Raw genomic sequence first — 26,311 nt, 5'->3', positions numbered from 1 at the left:
CGTATGATAGGAAGTAACCATTAAAGAAATTTGTTACAAACATCACCATTCAGCCTGTTGCGCTTTATATGTTAGAACTACAACTCCCATCATTCCCGGCCACAGGCCATGCTTGCTAGGGCTGATGGAAGGTGTAGTTCTGCAACATCTGGCAAGGCACTGATTCTCCACACTGGCAGAGTTGTGTAAGGACTCTCAAGTGCTTGGCACCAACTGAAATGATGGGAGACCTCCTTGTAGCATCACTGAGCCAGATGCTGGTGGCTTCAGAATAATTTATTTGCATTAGAAAATTTATAAAATTCAGGAAGGAAGAAAAGGTCAAATAAGAGCCAAGAGGGGGTGCTTTCTTGCATTGGGTGTTCTACTCTAGTTCTCCAGAGCTCAGCAAACCTGTCATCAGCTCAGGGGAAGGCCCTCAGCAGCATCACTGTCCTCTTCTTCAAGCAAGAACTCCTGGATTTCTTGCTTCATTGCAGCCCTGCAGGAACAAAACACACACCAGTCTCTACACCTGAACATTTCTGGTTCCCCAGCAACTCTCATTCAGCTGGCTGGAAGCTAGTAAAGTCACAAAGAGGACCCCTATGACAAGCTGCTGCTGTTTGGGGTGTGTGCGTGTGGAGATGGGACCTGCACAGGGAGAGTGGGTGGTTAAGTGAGAATCAGCACAAGAAGCATCCTCCCCGTGCCCCACGGAGACTGGTAATTCCAGCAAACCAGTGTTGCAGTTCACAACTTGGTCTGATAAAACCCTTGTCAAGATTAAGTCTATCTGGTTGTCATTTGACAGGTACTGGGGATGAGCAGACTTGACCAAATATGACCATGGCTGCCAAGGCAGGATCTGAGCCTTTGACAGACCCTTTGGTCATCTCTAACTCATGGGGCTATAGTAATAGTTCTTGCCATGCGTGCTACTGCAAGAATACATGCTTTGATCTCAAATTTCTCTTCGTCATACACATTTATCCAACCTACATACCGTATTTTTCGCCCCATAAGACGCACCGGCCCATAAGACGCACCTAGTTTTTTGGGGGGGAAATAAAGGAAAAAATTTTTATTCCCCCCCCCCAGGTGCGCTGCGCTACACCAGGAGCTTGGGGCGTGCGGAGCTCAGCGCGCCCCAAGCTTCTGCGTGCAGGCAAGGTCTCCGCTAGCGTGGGAGAGCTGGGCGCCTCTCCCAGGGCTAGCGGACCCCTGCGCTAATCCAGAAGCTTGGGACGAGCTGAGGTCAGCGCGCCCCAAGCTTCTGCGTGCGCGCAAGCAGTCCGCTATCCTTGGGATAGCCGCGGGGCTCTCCCAGGGCTAGCGGATCGCTGCGCTACACCAGGAGCTTGGGGCGTGCTGAGCTCAGCGCGCCCCAAGCTTCTAGGTGCGCGCAAGCAGTCCGCTGCCGCCCCAAGCCTCGCGCACCGGGCGGGACCTCCTGCCGGGCGCGCGAGGCTTGCTGGCATTCGCCCGAAGCAGGGAGAGCCCTCCCCGTGCTTCGGGCGACAGGCTGCCGCCCCAAGCCTCGCGCACCGGGCGGGACCTCCTGCCGGGCGCGCGAGGCTTGCAGGCATTCGCCCGAAGCAGGGAGAGCCCTCCGGAGGGCTCCCCGTGCTTCGGGCGACGGGCTGCCGCCCCAAGCCTCGCGCACCGGGCGGGACCTCCTGCCGGGCGCGCGAGGCTTGCAGGCATTCGCCCGAAGCAGGGAGAGCCCTCCCCAGGGCTCCCCGTGCTTCGGGCGACAGGCTGCCTCCCCAAGCCTCGCGCACCGGGCGGGACCTCCTGCCGGGTGCGCGAGGCTTGCAGACACTCGCCCGAAGCAGGGAGAGCCCTCCGGAGGGCTCCCCGTGCTTCGGGCGACGGGCTGCCGCCCCAAGCCTCGCGCACCGGGCATGACCTCCTGCCGGGTGCGCGAGGCTTGCAGACACTCGCCCGAAGCAGGGAGAGCCCTCCGGAGGGCTCCCCGTGCTTCGGGCGACAGGCTGCCGCCCCAAGCCTCGCGCACCGGGCAGGACCTCCTGCCGGGCGCGCGAGGCTTGCAGGCATTCGCCCGAAGCAGGGAGAGCCCTCCCCAGGGCTCCCCGTGCTTCGGGCGACAGGCTGCCACCCCAAGCCTCGCGCACCGGGCGGGACCTCCTGCCGGGCGCGCGAGGCTTGCAGGCATTCGCCCGAAGCAGGGAGAGCCCTCCGGAGGGCTCCCCGTGCTTCGGGCGACGGGCTGCCGCCCCAAGCCTCGCGCACCGGGCGGGACCTCCTGCCGGGTGCGCGAGGCTTGCAGGCATTCGCCCGAAGCAGGGAGAGCCCTCCGGAGGGCTCCCCGTGCTTCGGGCGACAGGCTGCCGCCCCAAGCCTTGCGCACCCGGTGGGACCTCCTGCCGGGCGCGCGAGGATTGCAGGCATTCGCCCCATAAGACGCACCCCGATTTCCCCTTCATTTTTGGAGGGGAAAAAGTGCGTCTTATGGGGCGAAAAATACGGTAACTACAACAGCAACCACAAAACTTTAGATATCGCCATGATTTCCTTTTCTGTCTCAAGAGCACCCTGGCCTTTTGGTAAGGGGAGGGGGCACAACAGTAAATCCCCAGCACTAAATAACTTTGGGACCAGGTCTTGCCATCCAGAGTGATTCCATGGAGAAATGGGCCCAATTTGAGATCTCTTTGGTCTCTTTCACATACATACATACATACATACATACATACATACATACATACATACATACACACACTCTTCAGCACTGCCTCCAATATGCTCTTCCCTGCCCTTCCTATAAGTGCTTCTGTTCAGAGATGAACTATGTCTCCCACTGCACATATCCCCTCCACTGCAGAGTGTGTGGCTTGTACCTGCATCGCCGGCGCTCTGCCTCCAAGTGGATGTAGGCTGGGAGAGGCTCCAAGGAGCTCTGCAGAGGAGGAAAGAGGTTGGCATGAATGAACACTTCCAGATGAATGAATCTGGAAGTGATGAATGCCTGAGCATCCCTTAGGCCTGGCAGAGCCCATGCCCATCCCTAGTCTGGTAAAGAAAATACAAAAGGGTAGGCGGCCTTTCCTCTTTGCCCTGGGTTCTAGTCCTCATGAGGCTAAGCCTCCTTGTCCAGATCAAGCGGCAGGCAATGCCCTATCTCGCTGCACTCTGCTTAGGCCCACAACACTCCTCTCCCCCCTTCCCAAAGGCTGCAACACTCTCCCACCCGTCAAACTCAACTGCGATAGCTTCATCCACTTGTCTGGAAGCAGCAGTTTGGTGACAGAGGCAGCCAACTGGCCTGTAGTCTCTGAACAGAAAGCAAATGTGACAGCCCAGAAAAATGCAGCATTAGAGTAGGAGGAATCCTGCACTCCACACCTCTCTGCACTTACCATGTCTTTGATGGTCAGGCGGCAGCTGTAGCAGAGCAATGGGAGAAGCTGGGAAGAATCTCTACAGGGGAGAACAGAGCAGGAGGGCAGAGGATCAAGTCTGGGCAGGTGATGTCTATGATTCTAGTACAGCAGAGGTGAACTTGCTTCACACCCACCCACCCCAAGTGCTTTGGCCTGCTTGGTGGGCGTGTCTTCTTGAACTTGGATAATACCTCTCACTTCCTTGAATAGAGTGGGGTGTTTGAATAATTTCACAAAGGCGACATTTACATTGGTTGCTCCACCTGCATTTGCTTCTGGCCATTGACATGCAGCCTTCCAAAGGGTTTCCCATCCCTGGTCTAGAAGCACAAGAGCACCTAAGGGGAGCCTGCAGGATCAGGCCAATGGCCCATCTAGTCCAGTGTCCTCTTCTCATCGTGGCCACCCAGATGCCTGTGGGAACCTGGCAAGCAGGATTCGAGTGCAACAGCCCTCTCCCCTCTTGCGGTTTTCAGCAAGCATCTTTGACTCCTGCAGTGGAGGCAGAGCCTAGCCACTGCTGCTGGTAGTTTCATAGCCTTTGTCCTCCAGCCCTTTTTTGAAAGTCCATCCAAGTTGGGGGCAAGGAGTCCCCCCACCCATACAAAGCTAAGTTGTTTGTGGAGCTATCTGTTCTGGATCCAGCATCCCTGCTTACCTTGGTGCCAGAGGGGCCCTGCAGCATCCTGTCTGATTCGAGGCCCCTCCACAGCAGCCGTTCCCAGTGGATGGTGGAAGTGGCTTCTGGCAGAGCTGCTCTGACAGCACCGTCGACTGCAAGGAGGAGCCGTCCACTGGGGAGGGAAGGGAAAGCAGAGTCAGAGGCAGCATCGCTTCTTTGGCCGGCTGAGTCTTTGTCCTCAGTGGCGGAGAGAGTTTCAGCTGTCGCCCCCGAGTGGCTAAGCTTTGTAAGCCAGGACAGTCTTGCTTTCTTTCTACCCAGGGAGTTCAATGGGTACAAGAGGCTAGAAGGATGCTGTTACAACAGCCGTGCTGGATCAGGCCAGTGGTGTATCTAGTCCAGCATCCTCTTCTCAGTGGCAACCCAGGTGCCAAGGGGAAGCCTGCAAGAGGGCAAGAGCCCTCTCCTCTCCTGCAGTTTCTAGCAACTGGCATTCAGAGGCATGCTGCCTCCAACAGTGGAAGAAGAACATAGCCATTGTGGCTAGCAGCCATGAACAGTCTTATCCTTTCATGAATTTGTCTACAAAAAGAAGTCATGGAAAATAAAGCTTCCTGCTGCTTTCCCCAACCAGGTTCCCTTCAGATGTCACTGCACTACAATTCCCATCATCCCTGTCATTTAGACATGCTGGGAGTTGGGAGTCCACCAGGGGGCACCAGGATGGAGAAGGTTGCTCTAGACCAGCCTTTCTCAACCTTGGGGCCCCAGATGTTGTTGGATTACAACTCCAATCATCCCTAGCTTAAGGGACCAGTGGCCAGCAATGATGGGAGTTGTAGTCCAACATCTGGGGGCGAAAAGGCTGCTCTAGATGTTACTAGAGGAATCCCAGAGGCAGGTATTCCAGTGGCAAGATCATTAGTTCTATGGCAGTTGGGTACGGCAGCCCAGGAGGAGAAACTCCTGGCACAGCTAATGCTGACACCCTGCAGGTTAGAACAGGCAAGCTGGTGGGTGTCTGTGGCTTCTGGTGGGAGGCAGAAGTCAAGCTAGCTTTTGGGGTCCTTCCAGTTCTCCAATTTCTGACTTTGTAGAACCACATCCAGGTGCATCCCCTTCTTAAAGAAGTGAAAAAGAACTTTGCCGTTGAGGTTCACAAGGCCACCACATACCAGCATTGGTGTCCAAGGCGCAGAGACAGAAGAGGCACTGGGGTGTTTCTGTGGGTCCACCAGGGTCAGTCTCTGGGGAAGTCACACAAAGCTTCTCACCAGTCCTGCAGAAAGGATGGAGAGGGCATGAAGAAGAGGGCTGGGAAGACATGGATAGCCCTTCTGCCTCCTATTATCCATCTTGCTTTTGCCTCTCAGGCCTTCTGTGCACCATCCAGCTGGTCTCACCACATGGGGAAGTCACACAATCCACGTCTGCATGTATTCCGCAGACAGCATGTGAGAACTGGCACAGAGTTAAGCTGCCAGAAAGCAACAATGATCTCAACACACTCATTTTAAGATTAAAAAGGGTTGTGTCCAGTGTTACGTCCTACTCAAGAGAAGACCTTCTGGAGTTGGTGGACTTCTTTAGGTCCATTCATTTCAACAGGTCTACTGTGAGTAAAATTAAGTTGGATACAACCTGGAGTTTCTAGGCTTTAATGGTGGCTGAAGCAAACTTTAAATCCCTTGAGAGGAAAATGTCACGGTCTCAAGAATTCAGAAAGGGATGTGGGGATCAAGATGTGGGGCTTTGCTGCCCTGAAGAATAAGTGGGCTTTTATCATTATTATCATCCACCCTTCACCCTAAGATCCCAGGACAGGTTACAACTGTAAAACACAGTATTAAAACTGCTTACAATCACAGAAATGAGGTGGCTCCTAAAAATATACACCTCCCAGGGCAAAGATATGCATCTTCACTATTTGCCAGAAGTTGTATCGTGAAGGAACCAGACATACCTCAATGGGGAGGGAGTTCCAGAATTTAGCGGCTGCCACGGAGAATGCCCTCTCTTGGACCACCCCAAGCCTCTTAGGGCAGAGGAACTACCACAAGGGCTCCGTCTACTAATCTTAGCACCTGAGAGGGTCTGTAGGGAAGGAGGAGGTCTTTCAGGTATGTTGGGCCTGAGTAGTTTAGGGCTTTAAACACTAATGTGAGAACCCTGAATTGGACCCAAAAGCGAACTGGCAACTCCAGCGGGTTTTAAAAGCACACAGACAACTTCCTAGTTTGCATGGTTTATTCAGCCTGCAGAAACTAGACACTTACTGTCGCTGATGCATACAGTCCTGGTTACAATGGGTGCAAATACTAACAGGCCGGCAGAAGGGAGATTATCAGCGTGCAACCAATAGGGGTGGGGCAATGTGTGTGGGGGAGTGCTGATGAATGTCCTCCTAGAAGCAGGGAGACATGCAGTTGCTTGCAGGAGAATGGCCCAGCCTGAGGGTTGCTTACCGGCAGACTGTGCTGGTGGTGGAGGGGAAGTCACACTGCAACTTGTAGAGGAAGCTTTCAATCAGGCGGTGAATGCTGGCTCTGTCGGGGGTCTGTGGAAGAGGAGAAGAGGGGCATCACTCTTGGGCAACAAGGAAGGTTACTTGCTCCCAGGAGGTCTGGTGGAAGTGGGCCCAAAGGGGTCACCCTACAGGCACCCAGAAGTAGGTCCCTCTTACTTTAGTATCCAGCGCAGGCGTAAAGACTGTGGGCACCCCAAAGAAGCAATTGTAGAAGGCAATCTCTTTGGCAGTGTATTCCCGCATGGGACGCAAGAACAGCACATCACCGTGGCGACTGTCTGAGAAGCCCTTTCAAGGAAAGGAGAAAGTGAACAGTGCAGAAAGTGCGTGATCCGTTGCCCCGTTTGTGAGATAGGATAGCTCTGGGTGGTCCAAAGCGGTGGTGTGGAGAGAACAGAATATAGGAACTTGGGAAGCTGCCTTATCCTGAGTCAGACCATCAGCCTATCTGGCTCACCATAGTCTGCACTGACTTGGCAGCTGCTCTCTAGAGGTTTCAGGCAGGGGACATTCCAGGTTGTACCTGGTGATGCAAAGGGTTGAACCTGGGACCTTCTGCATGCAAAGCAGGTGCTCTGACACTGAGCTACGGTTCGTCCTTTTATAGAAGCAATAAAGAAAAGCACAGTGGTGGTGCTAGTGCTGTCAACAGACTTCAGTTTGTCTTCTGATACAATTCATTATACATGTACTTGGAAGTCAGCCCCGTCATGTTCAGTGGGGCTTACTCTCAGGTAAGTACATGCAGGAATTGCAGCTTTAGTCCCTGAATCTGGTGCTGCAACTCTTTGGGAGGTCTGGAACAACTCCCTGCTTCCCTCTCTCCAGTTCTTCAGGGCCAGGAGTGGGATGCAGAGTCTTGGCTTTCTGCTAGCTAGCAAGGCCATTATAAGCAGCTCAGATGCCTGCTGCTGAAATGGCCAGCGCCAAATGTCCTCTCTGGAGAGGGGAAACAGGGACTGGATTCCTCAAGAACCGCACTGCCCACTCCAGCTTGAAGCTTGCACCTCTCACCAAAGGGCAAAGAGGGTAAGAAACATGGGACTCTGTGGCCCCAACATATGGGAGTCTGCAGCCCCTGCTCTCACCGTATCTGCAGCCAGAAAGGCCCCCCGTCCCAGGCACAGGTTGGTCAAGAGCTTGACAGCCACACGGGTACCGCTGTCCCCCATCATCACCTTGGAATATCCACTTGTCCGGGCCACATGCAGAATGAGGTGGTTCCTAAGAACATAAGGAGAGCCCTGTTGCATCAGACCAAAGCCCATCTAGTTCTGCATCCCGTTTTCACAGTGGCCAAGAGGTAGCCCACAAGCAGGACTCTCCCCCACTGGCAATCCCCACCAAGTGGTATTTAGATGCAATGCACAGCCATCGTAGCAAGTGGCCTTAGCCTCCACTAATTGGTCTAACCCACTTTTAGACAAACTCATGGAGGGTATAAACTCATGAAGAGGAGCAGGGAGGTGGCTGGCCCCTCCCCAGGAGCACAGACCTCAAATTGCCAAGCAAAGCAGCCGAGTATTGTCTCATTCAGTGGAGCTGTGAAGAGGCCATGAAAAGCAAATCCGGAAGTGGCAGCCTAGAGAGGGTGAAGCAGAATACTCTAGGTCCTGGCTCTGTAGGGCCTTTTGCTCCTGAGGTTGCTGATCAGGATGGGTTGGCCTCTGCTCTACCTGCAGCAGCCCTGTCATCCTTCCGCAATCTCAAAGGGGTGCTAGCAGCATCCATTCAACTGCCAAGGATTCAGGAATTATTGGGATTAGCCAGGATCTAGCACTCAGTCATCCCCTCTTAAGCAGGTTAAATTAAACAGCAAGAGGGTGACGGGAATGTCTCCGAATGCAGCCTCCAAAACACCCTTGAGCTGCCCATCTTTGAGAGCAATGCAAACTGGGAGCTCGTTCAGCAGCATTCTAGCCAAAGGAAAGATTATCTCTGTCACTTCTGCAAAGAAGCTCACCGGAGAGTCTGTAGGAGCTCCTCTTTTGCAGTCAGGGTTTTCACAGCCCCAAAGAGCTTGGTCAGTTCTTCAGTATGGGGCACCGGAGGAGGCCTAGTTCCTGGGACTGGCGGTCCCTCCTGCTGTAAAGATCCGTGAACATTAAGCCTAGCCAGCTGGTCCTCCAGGGAGCTTGCTGACTCCCCCGCCGTCTTCTCATGCTGCTGACATCTTATGAAACCATCCACAGCTTCCTTGTAGCTGCCGCCGTGGTCAGTGGCACTATGGGGAATGGAGTGCAGCACAGAGCCTGGAAGGTCAAACACCTGTGAAAGAGCAGAGCACATGCAGTCAGCCACGGAAAGCAGTAGCAGGACTAGACATTTAAACATAGAAATCAGTGTTTCCCACACACACCCCTTTGATATTTATTTGCCTTGGTTTAGTGTTGGGACTGTAAAAACATCATAGTTTCTATGATAACATTTATTTTGAGAATTCTAAGCTATGGGGAAATCTGTCCTCTTCCGTTCTTCTAAAAGGTGGAGTGGGGGGACCAGACTCCTGCACAAAGGTAAGATCTGCATGCGTTGCTCTGCCCGCTTTTACCTCTTCCCCACTCATCACTGACATGTGGTCCTTAGCCTGAAAATGTCATAAGGGGGTCTGTTCTTGCACCTTTCTTATGGGACTAGTTGGCTTCCACAGTAATAAGGCTACAGTGGTGCCCCGCAAGACGAATGCCTCGCAAGACGGAAAAATCGCTAGACGAAGAGTTTTCCGTTTTGGAGGTGCTTCGCAAAACGAATTTCCTATGGGCTTGCTTCGCAAGACGACAATGTCTTGAGAGTTCCTGCTGGTTTTTTTTCCTTTCACCCCCTTTTTCTAAGCCGCTAAGCCGCTTATCAGCTGATCCGATCAGCAGATAAGCCGCTAAAAGCCGCTAAAAGCTATTAGCTAATAGCGCTAATAGCTAATCCGCTAATCCTTCAATGGGCTTGCTTCGCAAGACGAAAAAACCGCTAGACGAAGAGAATCACAGAACGGATTCTTTTCGTCTTGCGAGGCACCACTGTATTTCATTACTGATCAGCCAAACTGAATCTCTAAGGAGATTCCTAACTCCACTCAAAATACACCAACGTACAGTGGTAGCTCTAGATACGAACAGGATCCGTTCCGGAGCCCCGTTCGCATCTAGAGGTAAACGTAACTAGCGACGGCACATCTGCGCACACGCGTGCTGCTTTTTGCCGCTTCTGCGCATGTGTGTGACGTCATTTTGAGCGTCTGCGCATGCGTAAGCAGCGAAACCCGGAAGTAACGTGCTCCGTTACTTCTGGGTTGCCACAGAGTGCAACTTGAACGTGCTCAACTCAAAGCGTATTAATCCGAGGTATGACTGTAATGAAATGAGGAAGCGGCAACAAGGTCAGAGGTTGACACGGCACCCCGGGCCTCTCCTCATGTGCATCTTTCCTCACCTCTTCCAAGCACACCAGGTGATAAGGGAACCCTGTGGCTTGCAGGATCATCTCCACCTCGCTGCGGATCTCCTCCCGCTTCCCTGGGCTCTGTCCGCACACAACTCCCTCTGCACGGCAAGAAAGAGGATCAGGGAGATGAGTTAAACAAGCTGAGTGGGCTTCTGGGGGGACTCCCACCCTATTTTCTCCTTGCTTGGGCAAGAGTCATGGTGTAAGTCACCTGAAACATTTGGAGAGCGACCTCACTCAAAACCTTTACCCAAATTAATTTTGATGCCGAAAGGGTCACTCTGAGTTTGGTAACGGTCTATGGTGAAAAATAGGCTTGAAATTGCACTAGGAACATAAGACAGCTGCATTTCAGTGTGTGAATCTCTCCTGGGTGCATCCAGGGGTGGAGAACCTCATGCCTTCCAGATGCCCTTGGACTACAACTCCCATCTGCCCCAGACAGCAGAACAAATGGTCAGGGATGTTGAGAGTTGCAGTCCAGCAGCATCTGCAAGGCCTCTATGCTGACTGGCAGTGACACTCCAGAGTCTCAGAAACAGGGCCTTTCCCAGCTCTACCTAGAGATACTGGGGACTGAATCTTTTGCATACAAAGCAGATACTGTGCCACTAAGCCACAGTTCATCCCCTTCTAAATGGCCACACCAATCCTGCCATGAAGATGTGGCCACCTTCACAGACACCCTAAGAGAGTATTTGTTTGCCTCGAAGGTAAGGAAAAGGGGAAAATGAGACTTTTTAGCAGTATTGTTTTCAAACCTTGGAGAAGAGTACAAGTGTTTTGATGCAAGCTTTGTTTCACCTTGAACAAACTGCCTCTACAGTGGTGCCTCGCAAGACAAAAATAATCCGTTCCGCGAGTCTCTTCGTCTTGCGGTTTTTTCGTCTTGCGAAGCAAGCCCATTAGCGGCTTAGCGGATCAGCTGATAAGCGGTTTAGCGGCTTAGCGGATCAGCTGATAAGCGGCTTAGCAGATCAGCTGTTAAGCAGCTTAGCGGATCAGCTGATAAGCGGCTTAGCGGATCAGCTGTTAAGTGGCTTAGCGGATCAGCTGTTAAGCGGCTTAGCGGCTTGGAAAAAAGGGGGGGAAAGGAAAAAACCCCGCAGGAACTCGCAAGACATTTTCGTCTTGCAAAGCAAGCCCATAGGAAATTCGTTTTGCGAAGCACCTCCAAAACGGAAAACCCTTTCGTCTAGCGGGTTTTCCGTCTTGCGAGGCATTCGTCTTGCGGGGCACCACTGTACTTAGACTCTTCAGTCTCCCAAACATAGAAGGGAATCCACCCAGCAAGCATTGCTTACCATCAACATAGATGATTCCTGGCTTGAAGCGGAGTTTCTTGGCTGCTTCCCAGCTCAAGCCCTGGAATGAGAAAGAAAATTTGGGTCAGTTTCAAGCTGTTTTTAATACTGATTTTTAGACTGCTATAATCCACCCTGCAACCTTGTGGTGAAGGGTACATAAGAAATGGTATTAATTTAAGAACCACTCTACTAAACCCCCAAATTCTCTGTATTTACCCAGCTAGGAAGTCATGGGAAAATACCTCTTGCACTTGCCGCACCATTGAACTGGAGGCAGGGCCGCCCGAAAATGCAAGCAGAACCTACAGTAAATAAAAATAAATAAAAAGCATTAGAAAGTATTAGAAAACATGTCTGTCACTTCTAGTTGTTAGCTCCCTTGCCTGCCCGCCCCAAAATAACTGGGCAGGACCTTCTCTCCAGGGTAAATGCAGCGATTCTTGCCAAGCATAGCCCGGAACTTGTGAACAAAATAATCCTTGAAACAGCTCCTACAATACAGCAACAAATGCATGTTATTAAAGCAATAAGATGCAACAGAAACACAATTTTAGTCAAATATCTTGGCCTTATTTTGTTTTAGCCATAATGCTATGCTTAGGAGCAGGAATAGAAGAAGCTGCCTTATATCATCAGACTATTTTCCATCCACCTGATAGGCTTTCCAGGGTCTCCAGTGGGGTTCTGCATCCCATCACCTGCCACGACCCTTTTTAACAGGCAATGCCAGGGACTGTATCTGTGAACTTCTGCATGCAACACATGTGCTCTGCAAAGTGTAAGCTATGATCCTCCCCACACTTAACTATAATTGGTTGAAACATCTGGGTTAGGGTAGTAGTGAGAGACCGGCAGTGAGCATGGGTGTTTAGCTCTTGAGAAAAAACAACTCAAATTGTTTTTAAAAAGAGTTCTAAAAGAGATTAAAGAGGTCTAGAAATATGCCATGACTGAAATTCTGCTGTGTGAGTCAACACCAGAGGCTGTCACTTGTAGCAAAGATCAGCCAGATCCCTCAAAAAAAGGTTTGCAGCTTTGTTGTAGACCACAGCAGCCTTTCAGAAAATGACAAGCATGTCTGCTGCCAACCCGGTAAGAAGGCACAGCTGCCCGTCATACTTACTTGCAAAAGGCATCCCCAACACGGATGATCAACACCGGGGAACCTTCTTTGCATTTCATGCATTTTGAGGGGCAGCTTAGAAGAGAGAAAAGGAAGATCAGATTCCAAAGTACAATTTGTATTCTTTGCCATTGGAATTAAAAACATTAGTGTATAACCATTATTGTTGTGTAGCATTTCATATCGGTGTAAGCCACTGTGGTGCTCTACAAGCAGGAGAATGGCATATGATTATATTAACCAAACAGCCTAAAAGATTGTGGCTGCAATCCTACCTCTGCTTACCTGGGAATATCACCCACTGCATTCAATAGAATTTACTTCTGAGTAGACATGGCTAAGGTTGCACCACAACATTTTTATTACAGCAGAAGCTTTCACTGGACTACAAGCCCTTTCATTGGATGCATTAAGCGCTGCCTTAAATTGGCAGGTGTAATAACTGAGAATACAACCCTTTCACACGTCTAATGAAGCAGACCTCGGTCCACAAAGCTTCTGTTGCAAGACATTTCTTATTATTTAAAGTGCCAAAAAACACTCTGCTACAGACAGTCTTTTAATGTGCGAAGATAGCACCACCACAACAACAACTGTTATGCTGATTTGCACAACGTGGATCTTTTCACATCATTTCAGCCTGCCTTCTTAACTTCTGCTGTGGCCTTTGCGGCTATTGCAAAAACAACACCTAGTGGGAAGTCGCGGCTCTGACGGGACAAGCCGGGAAGGCCTCTTCCCAACCCCAACCCCCTACCCCGTTCCCCTACACTCACTCCCTGCCCAACCCACCCCTACCCCGTTCCCCTACCTGCCCCGGGGTGCCCTCTTAGGCTGCGTCTCGTTTCCGCAGCCTCCCTCCTCGGCTTCACACATCGCGGCCAGACCTCTCAGCCTCCGTCGCGCGAGGCGCCCTAAGCAGCCTCTTCCCGGCTCAGAACCCGAGCAGGACCGGCCACCCGGCGCACTCTTCTGACGTCACACGCCCTGGTTTGTACCGTCTGCTCTATAGATCTGTCTACACATTCATAAAGAGGAAACCTTCCGGGTGGAGTTTGGGTGTTAGGTGTTCGTGCGTGTTAAAAGCCAACCAAATTCCCACTGGTGGGAGGGCCGGTTCATACGGCAAATGAGGTACTGCGAACTCACTGGGTTGTTGTTGAAATAAAAAGGGGGTGGGAAGAAAGATGTACATCGCCTAGAGCTCCTTAAAGGGGAAAATGGGATATAAAAGTAATTACTTAATTAATATGTGACTTCAAAGTCAAAACTGCATGCAAAGCGAACCCGGAAGCTAGGATCCGAGTGCGACTCTAACACAGTCTACATTCCACACTCCCTTAAGCGCCGCGACGGCCGCGCGCCGCGTGGGCCGAGAGGCTCTCTCTCGCGAGGAGCGCTACGAAACGGTGGTTTGCCTCTGACATCATCAGAGCGCGCCACCCTACCACCTTGCTTCCGCTTCCGCCTCCCTGGGCCGGGGTCGCCTCCGCCTCCTTGTCCTCCATGGCTGCCGCGATGTTCCGGAGCCTGCTGGTGTCCGCGGGCGGGTCCCGCGAGGCGACTCCTTCTTCTGCCGCCGCCCCCTCGCCCGCCCCGCCGCCGCCCCACCCGCCTGAGGCTGGCGCCGCGCTGGAGGCCCAGTTCAGCTGCCCCATTTGCCTGGAGGTCTATCAGCGCCCCGTGCGCATCGCCCCCTGCAGGCACACGTGAGAGCCCAGGGGCCCTGGGGGGTGGGGGGGCACGCGCAGTCATGTCCGAGGGCGGACCGCTTGTAAACATGATGCCCGTCTTTCAGCAAGTGCAACGGGGGTAGTGGGTGGCGTTAGAGGAGGAGATGGTGGGTCTGGTGGGGGAGCATTGGAGGTGTCTGCCTGATTTGGGGGAAAGCAGGAGACGATTTGAGGGGACGACCGAGGGAGGAACTACAGGCCTGAGGATGCTAAGGCATAGAGTGGAGTAGGGTAAGTGGGGTCTAGGTTGGGAGAAAGTATGTTAGGGGGATGAGGAGGTGAATTTGTGGTGCAACACTGACATGGCAGTGTTGACCAAGAATGAGACCTTGGGGCTGAAGCAGATACCTTGTAACAGATGTGGACCCTGTTGTGGGGAAGGTGAATTTCATACTAGGGATCGCTAGGAAGAAGATCATAAACCAAACTGCTAGTATCATAGTGCAAATTTGTGGCTGTTCTAGAAAGCAAGGGGGTGCACTTGTGGAGATGCTCTCTTAAAAAGAGAGCAGGGCACCTGAATCAATGGTTCCCATGAGTACTGGGAGAACTGGACCCACATCACCCTTTTCCTACAGTATTGTTACTAGCTCTGTGTGAAGGGACAGATAATGCTTATTACAGAAAGTTCAGCAGAGGATAACTATGGAATAGCCTTTTGAAATTTCACTGAGTTGTCTATATCTGTGAGTGTGAAAGTGGGGTAATATAATCCTTTGAATAACATGAGCCTGCAGGAATCTATTGTGAGTCCTAACTCTGCTCCTGTGAACACAGATCTTCAGGAGCTTTTTGATACCAAAGCCTTTACCAGACATTGCCATGTGCATGGCAACCTCAAACTTTGAACACCCAAACCCTTGTTACATTGTGTAATGATATAGTGAAATTTAGCACTCCTGAAACTTGTCTGCTGAAACTGTTGAATATTTTCAGACCAGTTCTTGCAATGATTTTTTTCAGAGTTGTAATGCTTGCAGTCTAAATCTTCTAAAAGGTTTCATGGGGAGGCAAAAACCTGCTCTGGAGCACCATCTCCTGAGGAGATAGATTCTGGAAGAGAGCTGTATCTTCAGTAGTAGTAAGAAGTCAAAAGATGCTGTGGCATTATAAAAACTAACAGATGAGGTGGCTGAGAAGCATAGCTCCACGGTGGACCATCTGCTTTCCATGCTCAATTCCATGTTCAATCCCTGACTCCTCAAGGTGAAAAGGATCTTGGACAGAATGTGTGGGGAAGACCTTGAAGGGCTATTGCCTGCCTTCTCCAACTTAGTGTCCTCCAGATGTTATGGACTATGATTCCCATCAGCCCTAGCCAGCATGGTGAATGGTAAGGGGAGATGGGAGTTGTAGTCCAAAACATATGGCTTGCACTAGATTGGTGAAGGCTTCTCTAGGTGTTTTGGACTATGGCTCCCATTAGTCCAAGGCAGCATTGTTGTATGATGCTGGGACTGATGCAGATTGTAGTCTGAACACCTGAATCAGGAGAATCCCTGCAGTCCCTGGACTGGTGCCTGGTGAGATGCAGTGGTGAGATGGATGAGGAATAACTTAGACTGAATTCTGACAAGACAGAGGTGTGGTTTCTGTGTCTGCGAAATTGGTCAACTGCTAACCCTGGATAGGCTTGCATTTCCCCTGAAGGAGCAAGTTTGTAGTCTAGGGCATGATGCTTCTGGAGCCAGCTTGTCACTGGAAGTCCAGGTAGCCTTTTACTAGCTGTGATTGTTATGACAGCTGCACTTGCTCCTGGATGAAAGCTTGGCCATGGTAGTTCATGTGTTAGTTACTTCAAGACTGGATTACTGTAATTTGCTCTGTGTGTGGCTTCCCTTGCACTTGATCTGGAAGCTGCAGCTAGCACAGAATGATGCAGCACAATTACAATTACAGGAGTGAGATTCTATCAACCTGTTACACCTCAGCTCATTAGTTCAAGGTCTTTCTTATTAGCATATAAAGCCCTTAACAACTTGAGACCAGTTTACTTATGAGACCACATTTCCCCATATATGCCCACTTGACTGCTTCCATCTGCAGTACTGACTCTATTACAATTGCAACATAACACTCTGTTTTTAAAAGATCTATATGTTAGCGTGGCAGCAGCTACACTTTGGGAGCCCCTGCCTGTTGACATCATGCAAATGCCTTCACTGTACCCTTTTCGGTGTCCACATGTGTTTTTAGCTTATCATTTATTTTAAATAAGTTTTAAATGTTTTAAATAGTTGTTTTTAACAGGTTTTTTCCTGATAATTCTACTATTTCATTCTTTTTGTAAGCTAGTTCAAGGTCTTATTACAATCAAGCAATATATAAATCTATTAAAATTTATTTGTGAGATATTCTTCAGCTGTATCTCTCTTAGAGGATGCTACCACTAGAAAGGCATTGTCCCTCATCACCACCAATTACACTTTGGTTGGCAGGGGACACTGATTATCTTAATAACCAGACATGCTCATAGGAGCAGGTGGTTCTTTGTTCCCAAGTCCCAAGTTATTGAGGGTTTTATGGTTGTAAAGAAAGCATTTTGAATTGTTCTCAGAAGTAGATAGGTAGCCAGTTCTGTTAACAGTCCCCAATCCTTTCCCTCCTCAATTCTAATCTTTGCTCACTAATATGTACTGGAAGCACTTCAGGTAGTGACTGTGCTGTTCCTGTATTATATAAAATCACCTTGCCCTCCTGTGGCACAACACAAAGTTCACTTGTGGTAATAGGGTTAACCACCCTTTTCTCCTGCACTCAGTGGTGGGAAAGGCCTCTGCCTTTTCGTTTGGTATTGCCTATTGTGAAGACTTCTGGAACAGAGATGCTGATGGGTAAGTGCAGAGCTGCAGCAGATGTTTTCCCTCTAAAAGTTAGTCAAGGTAATCAAGAGGAAGGGGGTGGCTTTGAGGAAACTCACTTGGCATATGTCTAGCGGAGCGAGAGTGAGGGCAGAAGCAGAAAACTTACTTGCAGCTAGCTGCTAGCATAAAGCTGATGAAATTTGCTGAAAGACCAGAGCATTTGCAAGTGGGCTGGCAGGTTGTCCTTTCTGCCTCTTGGATTCCCTTGCATAGCCTCAAGCTCCCTTTTCCAGTACAGTGGTTATTTTGCAGTTTCTTCCACCAACTGTATGAGAGGTTCTGATCCTGTAGGCATAAAATAACTTTAAAGTTGCCATGATCCCTGATCTCTGGCCTGTTTCTAAAAGCCATTCTCTGGCCCGAGGCTCTTTGAGTTACTGCTCAGATTCCTGTAGCCTCTTATTCCAAGTTCAGAGGCAGACATTTCCTGATGGATGCACAAGAGTGCTCTTCATGCACAAGAGTGCTCTTTGACTTCATAGCACGTAGCGCTCAATAGTTATAAAGGGCAAGAGACAATGAGCAGCTCATCAAAATTAGATGCATAAATGACTGCAATAGATTTTTGTACCTCTGAGCAAGTGGTGTGTGGCATTCCAGAGTATGTACTGGTGCTCTGTAGTATTCAGCATACACTAGAATGTTTTGCTTGTGATACAGAAAGCTTCTTGCGTGCTTTAAGACTAGGCCATCTTCTACCCTATGCCCCATAGGTGCTGGAAATAGTCTGAGAACACCCTGCTAATAATTCTGTGTGGGGGCACTTCATAATCTAGGACATACAGAAAGCTAAACTCTCATTGGCAACTTCATGTTTTCAGGAATGTTTTTATGTTTTTTGGCTGGAGAACTGTCAGCATCTTATCCTGGGAGAGGAATCTGGCCAGCCTTTATTGTTGAATTTGCTGGTGATAAGAGTTTGTATGCCTGTACTACTCTTAGTGCTCTCAAGGCTTGCTGAGCAAAATCAAGTCTCTGTTTCTTTTCCAGATTCTGTGGGGAATGCCTGCAGCCATGCCTCCAAGTACCGTCTCCTCTCTGCCCACTCTGCCGCATGCCCTTTGACCCCAAAAAGGTGGAGAAGGCCTCCAGTGTAGAGAAGCAGCTCTCCTCCTTCAAGGCTCCCTGCCGGGGCTGTAGCAAAAAGGTAATTTCATGAGCCACGTGGGCAAGGGCAGATGCCACGTTTAGAACCACAAGGAACTGGCTGGTTAATTCCTCCCGCCCCCCTCCCAGGTCACTTGAAAATTGCTGAGAGTCTTTCTGCCTGTTGTAGCAATTGTAATGCACTGTGCTAGATGCTGCATGATTTTTAATTGTTTTTATTGCTTCTTTTATTATTTACATTGTATTATAGTTTGAATTCCATTGTATTCAAATTATAAGAAAGAAAGCAATAAAAATACAGTTAAAAATCCACATGAAACTTTAGTAAGGACAAGTCATGGACTGGCTGAATGAAGTTTACAAGCCTCAGCTGGAGGGCATGTGGCTTGAGGTTTGGCGGCTGGAAGAACAGTTTGAGGTTCAGTTCAAAGTTCCTTTGCAACCTTAAAGCGGCCACCTTGCCCCTTTTCAAGTATCATAGAAGACAGTTTGAGTACAGAGTGATACAGTTTGCTTAATTAATTAGTGTGTGACAATTACCCGGAAACCTAGCTTTTATGTTAAGAGGATACAGCACATTCTTAGAAAGAAAAATAGAGTCCTTTTGTCTCCATTCCTCATTTTACAGGTGACCCTCGCAAAGATGAGATCCCATGTCACATCCTGTACTAAGGTTCAGGAGCAGATGGCCAACTGTCCAAAGTTTGTTCCTGTTGTCCCGACATCCCAACCCATTCCCAGGTATCTAATATTCACCCGTTGGACAAGGTGCTGCATTCTGTTGGAGTGTTGGGCTGATGAGGCTTGCATGGAGAGAAAGTGGATAGATGGAGGAACCTTCTTAGACTGCCTTTCTGACCTAACCTGTGCTGACCTCTTAAAGTGCTAGACTGACATTCTTAGGGTTGTTGACCTCATTTCCTCACTCACCTCCTCTTCCTTGATACCTGCCACTTCTGGAGAAGAGAGGAGGAGAGACCTTTTGTCACTTTCTCCTGCAGATATCAAAGAGCAAGCAGGGCTCCTTTGCATCTCCAGCTTAATTAGGTGGAACTAGGAACTCTTTACCATCCAGTTTGTACTTCCTGTAAGAAGCACAGCTTTCTTATTTGTGCACCTAATATCTCGGTGTGATTGCTTTGCCACTAAAAAAAATCATCAGCAAGTATACCATATACAGCCAGCTTTTGAGCTGTGTGCTAACTCTGCAAGGTTAACCCATAGTTTTGAAGCTGTCATGAGTGAGCCATGCTGTCCGTGGGGGTTTTCTTTTGAAAGGGAGCATTGGCAAGCACCCCACAGGTGCTGTTCCCCTGGGTGACCCTTCCAAATTTCTGCTGTCTTTTCCAGCAATATCCCAAACCGGTCCACATTTGTGTGTCCCTATTGTGGAGCGCGGAACCTGGACCAGCAAGAGCTGGTGAAACACTGCATGGAAAACCACCGCAACGACCCCAACAAAGTGGTGAGTGGCCATGGATCTAAATGGAAAAGAGGCTGGGAATTGTGCCCTCCCATATACAGGTTTGGGTTTTTGAGGGGGGGGCAGAAGCAGGATGAAAGGCCAGTGTAGTGGTTTGCCCGTCCTGCCTATAGCACAACTTGAGTTACCCGCTGCTTTAGGTTGTGAACTGCAGGCTGTTAAATGCTGTTCTTCAGCTCCTCTGCTGATGTAGAGCTAGAGGGGCATAACTGTCCAGTGAACTGTGAGGTTTGTGCGCATCTGATTTGTTTCCCGGTGCGGAGTTGGTAGGTGCATGTGCATCCGCTCCCAGGCATGGAGTGCTGTGCCGGTTTCTAGCTCATTTAATCTCTATTCAGCTTCTCAAATGGACAGAGGCAGTGCGGTGATGCCTTTTCTGCAGCCAGATAAAAGAGAGGAGATAAGTGCCCTGGAGAGGGTCAGGTTGAGAGTTTAGGGTAGCAGTTCTGTTTTGAGGTCCACCTTCCATCAGTCCAAAACTTAAATTTGGAGATCTGGTCAATTTGGTACCAATAGGTGTTTCCAAAGCAACCCAGGATGGGGTGCAGGAAAGAAGCTTGTTGCTGTTTTTTAGTTGATGTTGGTATTGATTATTTTAATTTTTTCATGGTGGAGAGGGCTATCAATGGCTACTGGCCTTGATGGCTATGCTCTCCCTCCATAATCAGAGGCAGCAATACTTCATCATATCAGTTGCTGGAAACCACGGGAAGGGAAAGGGCTCTTGGGCTCATGTTTTGCTTGCCGGTTTGACACCAGCATCTGGTTGCCACTGTAACAACAGGACCACTGGACTCGATTGACCACTAGCCCAATCTAGCAGGCTATTCTTACATTATGTACTTAATGCATTTGATTTGCGTATGCATATTCATTTGCCAGCTGCTTTTGATGTTTGGGGTTCCAGAGAAAAGCAGGGTGTAAATATTTTTAAAAGAAATAGTCTGAGTTCCTCAGGAGTCATGTATGGCAAATGCCAGCACAGGAAAGGTCATAGCTCAGTGGTAGGGCATCTGTTTTGCATGCAGAAGGTTGTTTGCTCATTCACCAGGTAGAACTAGGAATGTCCCCTGTTTGAAATCCTAAGAACTTTTGCCAGTTAGTACTGAGGTAGTTCTACCAATGGCTTGACTTTCTAAGACAGCTTCCTAAAATTGGTAAAGGAACCCCAGGTGTGTGCTGTGGAAACTGGAGACTTTACATCAGAACTTTTGTCGCCCTCCTAAGAAAACATGGAAGCCTTTTCTGTGTGCAGTTAGGGTGTTTGCTGGATATCAAGGCATGCATTTGTCATATTTTCTGAGCAGAAGTCTACAGGCAGGGCAGCAAGCCTTGGACAATAGCTGAAACAGGGGAGGGAAGAGATAGAAATCAGGACCGCCTCACTGCTACAGATGAGAGACTAGCAGCTTCCGTTGATTCCTCTCAAAGTTTTCCATCCCATCTGGTCATCAGAACAACTTGTAACTTAGAACTTGTGCCTGAGTTTGCCTATTTCCTCCTCCCTCCCAATAGGTTTTCCTTTCGTATTGTGAATTTTTCGATTCTAAGTTTGAGGGCATGGACTTCTTCGCTTTTTTTAATGATTTGTAGGCTGCTTTGGGAACATTTTTGGGTGGAAGAGTAGGACCAAAAATAATTAATTAAACACATGGAATAAATTATAGTGGTATTATTTCCCTAGGCAGTTCTATGCACATATGTGTGTGGTTATACAAATCTCATTGTTGATTTAGTGTGCTACTTTGTTGCTTTAGAATGGGCTAATCTGGTTCTTTCCTTTTTAGTTGACAGTCCGCTTCTTCTCTTCCTCCTGCCTCTCTGTGTTCCAGGTTTGCCCAGTCTGTTCAGCCATGCCTTGGGGTGACCCCAGTTATAAGAGTGCCAACTTCCTACAGCATCTTCTGCACAGGCACAAGTTCTCCTATGACACATTTGTGGTGGGTACCTACTGCCAAACTTACATGGGGTGCATTAGATGGCGGTCAGGAGCCCTGGTGCTCAATATTGCTTTCTGTGGGTTGGCAATTAGGACTCCCTTGTTGCTTGCTTTGATGGTTTGCAGTTTTTGTTATTATTCTTTAATATGTTCTTCCTCGGGGGTCCTTTGGGCCTGGAAAGAGGGATAAAAAATATAATCTTTGATGATAATCATGGACCAAACTGATATGGGGGGGGGATGGGGATGCTGTTGTATCAGAAATTCCACCTTCCTCCCATTTGAGAGCTCAAGTAGGTGTTCTTTCTACTCCACTCTTCTTTTAGACAACTTGGACATAATTGTTGAGATTTTAATCTTGTCCCAAGCCTTTTTTTTTTTTTAAGTCAGTGTAGTGTTTAGATTGCCACATTGGGAAACCTGGATTCGAATCCCTGCGCATTCATGAAGCTCAGTGGGTGATCTTGGGCCAGTCTTTACCTTTCAGCCTGGCCTACTTCACAAGGTTGCTGAGAGGGTGGAAGGGAAGGGTGAGGAATCAAGGACACTGCTCTGAGCGATGTGGAGGAGGAGAGAGAAAAAAGGAAGTCTTTTGGTAAAGCAATATCGGGGACGGGGCTTGGAGCAGGGAGGGAAATGCTTCCATTTGGTTCCCTGCAATGGTTCTGTCCTCATTTCCAGGACTACAGCATCGATGAAGAAGCAGCACTGCAAGCGGCGCTGGCACTCTCCCTCTCCGAGAACTGAGGGCAACTGCCATGTGGTGGATCGGGACTGTTTGGGGCTCTTGCTGACCTTTCCCCACACAGTGGGGAGGCACAACCCCTCACCCTTCCCTCGGCCTCCATCTAACAAGTAGGCAGCCCATTCCCTCGGCTCCTGTCCTGCCTTCTTCTGCCAGGTGGAACCTTCCTTCATTTTTCGGAGCTCAGAGGTGAGGGGATTCGATGTAGGCGCCTGAACGGGAAGATGCAGCGGGGGACCCCGGCCTCGCCCACTTCGAACTGTCGTTTGGGCCCACTTTGTACTTCCGGTTGGACATTCCATATGTAACTTCAGCGCAGAGGGTATATTTTATTAAGATGCTTTTACTAAGATTTTAGCACTGTTGGCCCTCATCCTGTTTGCGGTTTATATAGCAACAACGCATTTTGTGGGGAACTCTGTAGTTTAAACCTTTTTTTTAAAAAAAGAAATATCGCCTGTGGTTTTTGTTAAGTCATTTGGGGTTTTTTAATTATTATTTAAAAGAAGAAGAACAAGCATGGGACACAGGCACTTTGTAGGACTATTTATTACGCCCTTGGGGAGCAAATTGCTTACCACTCAGCCATTGCAACAGAGGCAGCAAATGCTGGGAGTGCATGGAAATGCCAAAGAAAGGCATTTCAAAAGGACCCAGAATCCCCAAGTCAGGTTAGGAAGCCATTCCTAGCCACATGCATCTTTCTTTCCCTTTCCCTTCTGCACCCCCTCCCCCCCCAAAAAAACTCTTCCTCATTTTGTACCGGCTTTTGTGATAACTCTGCGGTGCATTCCAGGTGATTTGGACCACAGTCGCCATCAGCACCAGCTGGGAGTTGTAGTCCAAAACTCCTGGGAGCCACCATGCTGCCTGAGGCTGCCATGCAGGTTATCTGGGGGGGATTTTTTTCTACATCTATCGGTGTGACAATACTCTTTTCACATTTTATAGAGAGAAAAACAAAACAGTTAACTGTTGATACTGCAATATCTGTGTTTGACTAGGAACAATAGTATTTTTATGGAGCATTATTTTTTAAAGTATATTTTTTAAAGAAAAAAGAGGTATGTATTCAAGAATTTCAGGGTGGGGGTGGGGGGCATGCCAGAACCTGGAGTGGAGAAGGGGCTTCCTTTCATTAACACTGGAGCAATCGGACTATTGTCGTCGTCTTGTTTTTCAATATTTCTCTTCTCTTCCCCCCCACCCCCCACAAAAAAGGAAAAAGATCTTTGTTGAAATGACCTTTCTGGGTTTCCTTTTCTCCAAGTAACAATCCTTTCTTTTTAGAAGCTAGAGGGGGAGAGAGCAACTTGTGCGGTCATTTCAGGTTGTCATAAGCTGTTACACGCCACAAGGTACTACAAGGTTTTATCATCCAGGTATCATGTTAATGGATCAGCAGGTCCAAAGTAGACTTGAAAGAAATAAAAGCTGTGAATAAGCTACAGTATATGGTGTCTGTTTGTGTCTCTAGTACGAAGAATCTGCTCAAAACGGGCACCTCATAGCACATCCTGGGGGTGGGGTTACATGCCCTCTAGATTATTTTACACTTGGGAAGTTTCACGGTACAGTGTTTAAAATGGACAACTTCCACCAGAGTCCGCAGAGCCCTGCCAGCCACCCTGATAATGCATCCCCCCCCCCCAGGGAACAGTTTTTCAGATGAGAATTCAAAACTGAAGCCCTCCCTACATTCTCAAGGGTTGCAGTCAACCTTCTGTCACCTCATTCTATATATCTGGCCTAATTTACTTCCTAGCATAAATTTTGAGGTTCGGAGGGATGAGGACATTGTGCTGTAGACAGCAGAGTCTCCACTAGGAGGAGCAGCAGCCTCAGTGCTACGCTTCCCAGCCTGCAGATCTTCCTTGCTTGAGCTGCCTTTGGCTGAAATCAGGCATGGCTCTCTTGGAGCCTCTTCCAAATGGTTTTGGAATGCAAGCAGACTTAACCCCTGTACTGCCGCACAAATTTCCTGGCCTTTGGATAGGAAGGGGCCCATGCCCCAGGTTTGAATCTTCCCAAGTGAGTTGGCCGTTTGAGGTCACTCTTATCCCAGGCACAGGGCTCAGCAAAGAATCTGTGGGAAAGGACAATATGATCTGCATGAGAAAGAAGCTCCTGTGTGGGCCGTACAAATTGTCCATCGGGGTAATGGAGCCCTTCCTGTTTGCCTTTTCCAACCTGGTGCCCTCCAGATGTTTAGTACTTCAAATTCCGCCAGCACAGCCATAATATAGTGTGGCTGATGGGAGTAATCTTAAACATCTGGAAGGTGCCAGGTTGAGGAAGCCTGGCATACAATAAGGGGAGCGGTACTCCTGGGCATGAGCGGTACTTCCAAGGAAGCTGAAGATTCAGGGCAGGTAAAAGAAAGTGCTTCATCTAACACAAAGTTAAACTTTGGAGCTCGCTCCAATAGGAAGCAGCGATGGCCAGCAACCTAGATGGCTCTAAAGGAGGATTGAACAAATTAATGGAGGATCATGTTATCAGTGGCTACTAGCCATGATGGCTATGCTCTGCCTCCACCGTTGCAGGCAGTCATGCTTCTGAATACAGTGGCTGGAAACCACAGGAGGGGTTTTGTGCTCTTGTGATCAGGTCCTGCTTGCAGGTTTCCCAATTCAAGAGAAGGGAGAAAGGGAGATTTTGTTGGCAGTTTAGGGAGCCATGTATCGCTTAGCCTGGCAAGCTGTTAGTCCCACAGCAAGGCTAGCAGGTGTTGTGCATTTTATCTGCTGCAAATGTCCCAGAGTACTGGAATGCCGAAACAGTCTGACTTCCTGAGCCTGAGCCAATTGAGATAAGCCTGGCTCAGATCAGGAGTCCTTGTTTCCCAAGCACACCACCTACTGACTCATTAACTCCTGCCAGTGGGACTAACAAGCCTGGGTTTCGTCACCACAGGCCCCTCTTCAGCCTCATGTTTTCAGTCTCTCCCCCTGCCTGCCTGACAGCTGAATCAATGCTCAGCATCTTTTATCAGGGGTGACGCAGGATGCAAGGAGCATCTTATCTCCTGCCTGGCTTCTGTCAACAGCACAGCCCCAACCTGTAGCTTCTTCAAGGGCCATAATCACGGCTGTCTCAACTTCAAAGGCCTTGTCTCTTTCGTCAAGTTCTTTTAATGAGGCCAGAGTGCTTAACGACTTCATTATACTTCACCCCCCCCTGCACTTCCTTGCCTGCCTCTTAAATGTGCACAGAGGTCATTGAAGCAATGGAAAACTCCACTCTGTGTTGAGAAATCCTGATGGAGAAGGGGGTTGGAGGGATTCAGCAAGTGAGCTGCGACACTGAATAAGTTGATAGGATGCGCCAAGAAACCTAACACTGCCAACTTGGAACACCTGTAGAGCTGTATGGACTAATGCCAATGCTGGACAGCTGGTGCCACATAGCGACTGATGCAATTTTATGCGTATTTTAACAGTAAGACCCACTGGGGCTTCCATGTGTACAGGATTGCAGCCTAAGCAACTGAGCTACAAGCCAGCCATTCCTCACTTCAAATGTGACTTCTGCCATGAATGCTTTGTAGGTAGCCTTGGCCTCCCCCATGTTTTATGGCCTACCTTACAAGGGTGGAGTAAGGATTACAGCTAGGTAATGTGTGGGGAACCTTTGCCCCTCCACAGGTGGCTGAACAACTATCATCCCTAGTCATTGACCATGCTGCCTGTGCCTGATGGAAGCGGCTGTTCAGCAACACCTGGAGAGACAAACATCTCCCACCCCTGATCTATATGAAGTCCTTTGGAAACACACTGTAAATGCTTATTTAACATTCAACAGCCTCCCGCAGCCTGATGCCCTCTATTTGGCTTGGACAACAGCGCCCATTGGCTGTGCTGCTTGGGGCTGATAGAGGCTGTAGTCCAAACCAGCTGGGGGGGGGATTGGAAAGTTCAGTATATGCCATACCAAGGATGTGCCATTGAACTCCCAGTGTCACAGAAGCACAGAGGAGGGCCTGTATCTCATGGGAGGGAGCATCAGCTGCTTTGCATGCAGGGAGCCCCTAGTTC

At 49.3% G+C, this 26,311-nt stretch overlaps 2 protein-coding genes and 1 long non-coding RNA gene across 9 annotated transcripts in view; 1 reads left to right on the top strand and 2 right to left on the bottom strand.

Annotated features, from left to right (window-relative positions):
* Positions 1 to 234: 234 nt before the first annotated feature.
* On the bottom strand, positions 235 to 13,709 carry CTU2 (cytosolic thiouridylase subunit 2). Of its 3 annotated transcripts, none has more exons than XM_081201215.1 (15): positions 13,691 to 13,709; positions 12,404 to 12,478; positions 11,693 to 11,771; positions 11,523 to 11,582; positions 11,278 to 11,338; positions 9,962 to 10,071; positions 8,499 to 8,803; positions 7,624 to 7,759; positions 6,692 to 6,823; positions 6,474 to 6,565; positions 5,184 to 5,287; positions 4,045 to 4,180; positions 3,363 to 3,423; positions 2,844 to 2,902; positions 235 to 481 (listed from the first exon to the last, which is right to left on the bottom strand). In XM_081201215.1, exons 2-15 carry the CDS (start codon positions 12,460 to 12,462, stop codon positions 400 to 402), a joined length of 1,476 nt encoding a protein of 491 aa, XP_081057341.1. In that variant the 5' UTR covers positions 12,463 to 12,478; positions 13,691 to 13,709; the 3' UTR covers positions 235 to 399. The 3 variants fall into 3 exon arrangements, with proteins under 3 accessions (XP_081057341.1, XP_081057340.1, XP_081057342.1); XM_081201214.1 differs by lacking the exon at positions 13,691 to 13,709 and adding an exon at positions 13,215 to 13,605; XM_081201216.1 differs by lacking the exons at positions 11,693 to 11,771; positions 13,691 to 13,709 and adding an exon at positions 13,215 to 13,602.
* A 154-nt stretch (positions 13,710 to 13,863) lies between these two features.
* RNF166 (ring finger protein 166) lies at positions 13,864 to 23,053 on the top strand. Of its 5 annotated transcripts, none has more exons than XM_081201301.1 (7): positions 13,868 to 14,112; positions 16,898 to 16,970; positions 17,991 to 18,147; positions 18,736 to 18,848; positions 19,458 to 19,572; positions 21,423 to 21,530; positions 22,211 to 23,053. In XM_081201301.1, exons 3-7 carry the CDS (start codon positions 18,055 to 18,057, stop codon positions 22,274 to 22,276), a joined length of 495 nt encoding a protein of 164 aa, XP_081057427.1. In that variant the 5' UTR covers positions 13,868 to 14,112; positions 16,898 to 16,970; positions 17,991 to 18,054; the 3' UTR covers positions 22,277 to 23,053. The 5 variants fall into 5 exon arrangements, with proteins under 5 accessions (XP_081057423.1, XP_081057427.1, XP_081057425.1 ...); XM_081201299.1 differs by lacking the exon at positions 13,868 to 14,112 and adding an exon at positions 14,216 to 14,367; XM_081201297.1 differs by lacking the exon at positions 16,898 to 16,970 and having other exon boundaries at positions 13,864 to 14,112.
* Positions 21,537 to 26,311, bottom strand: part of LOC308590939 — a 27,418-nt gene continuing 22,643 nt past the window's right edge. Inside the window, exon 3 of the long non-coding RNA XR_014009950.1 lies at positions 21,537 to 21,703. This is a non-coding gene — a long non-coding RNA (uncharacterized lncRNA). The remainder of the gene's footprint in view (positions 21,704 to 26,311) is intronic.

Source organism: Podarcis bocagei (genome assembly GCF_964188305.1).
Source record: "Podarcis bocagei genome assembly, chromosome: 7".
NCBI classification, from domain to species: Eukaryota; Metazoa; Chordata; class Lepidosauria; order Squamata; family Lacertidae; genus Podarcis; species Podarcis bocagei.
The sequence above is the reverse complement of the archived record's forward strand: the minus strand, read 5'-3'. Positions and strand labels throughout refer to the sequence as shown.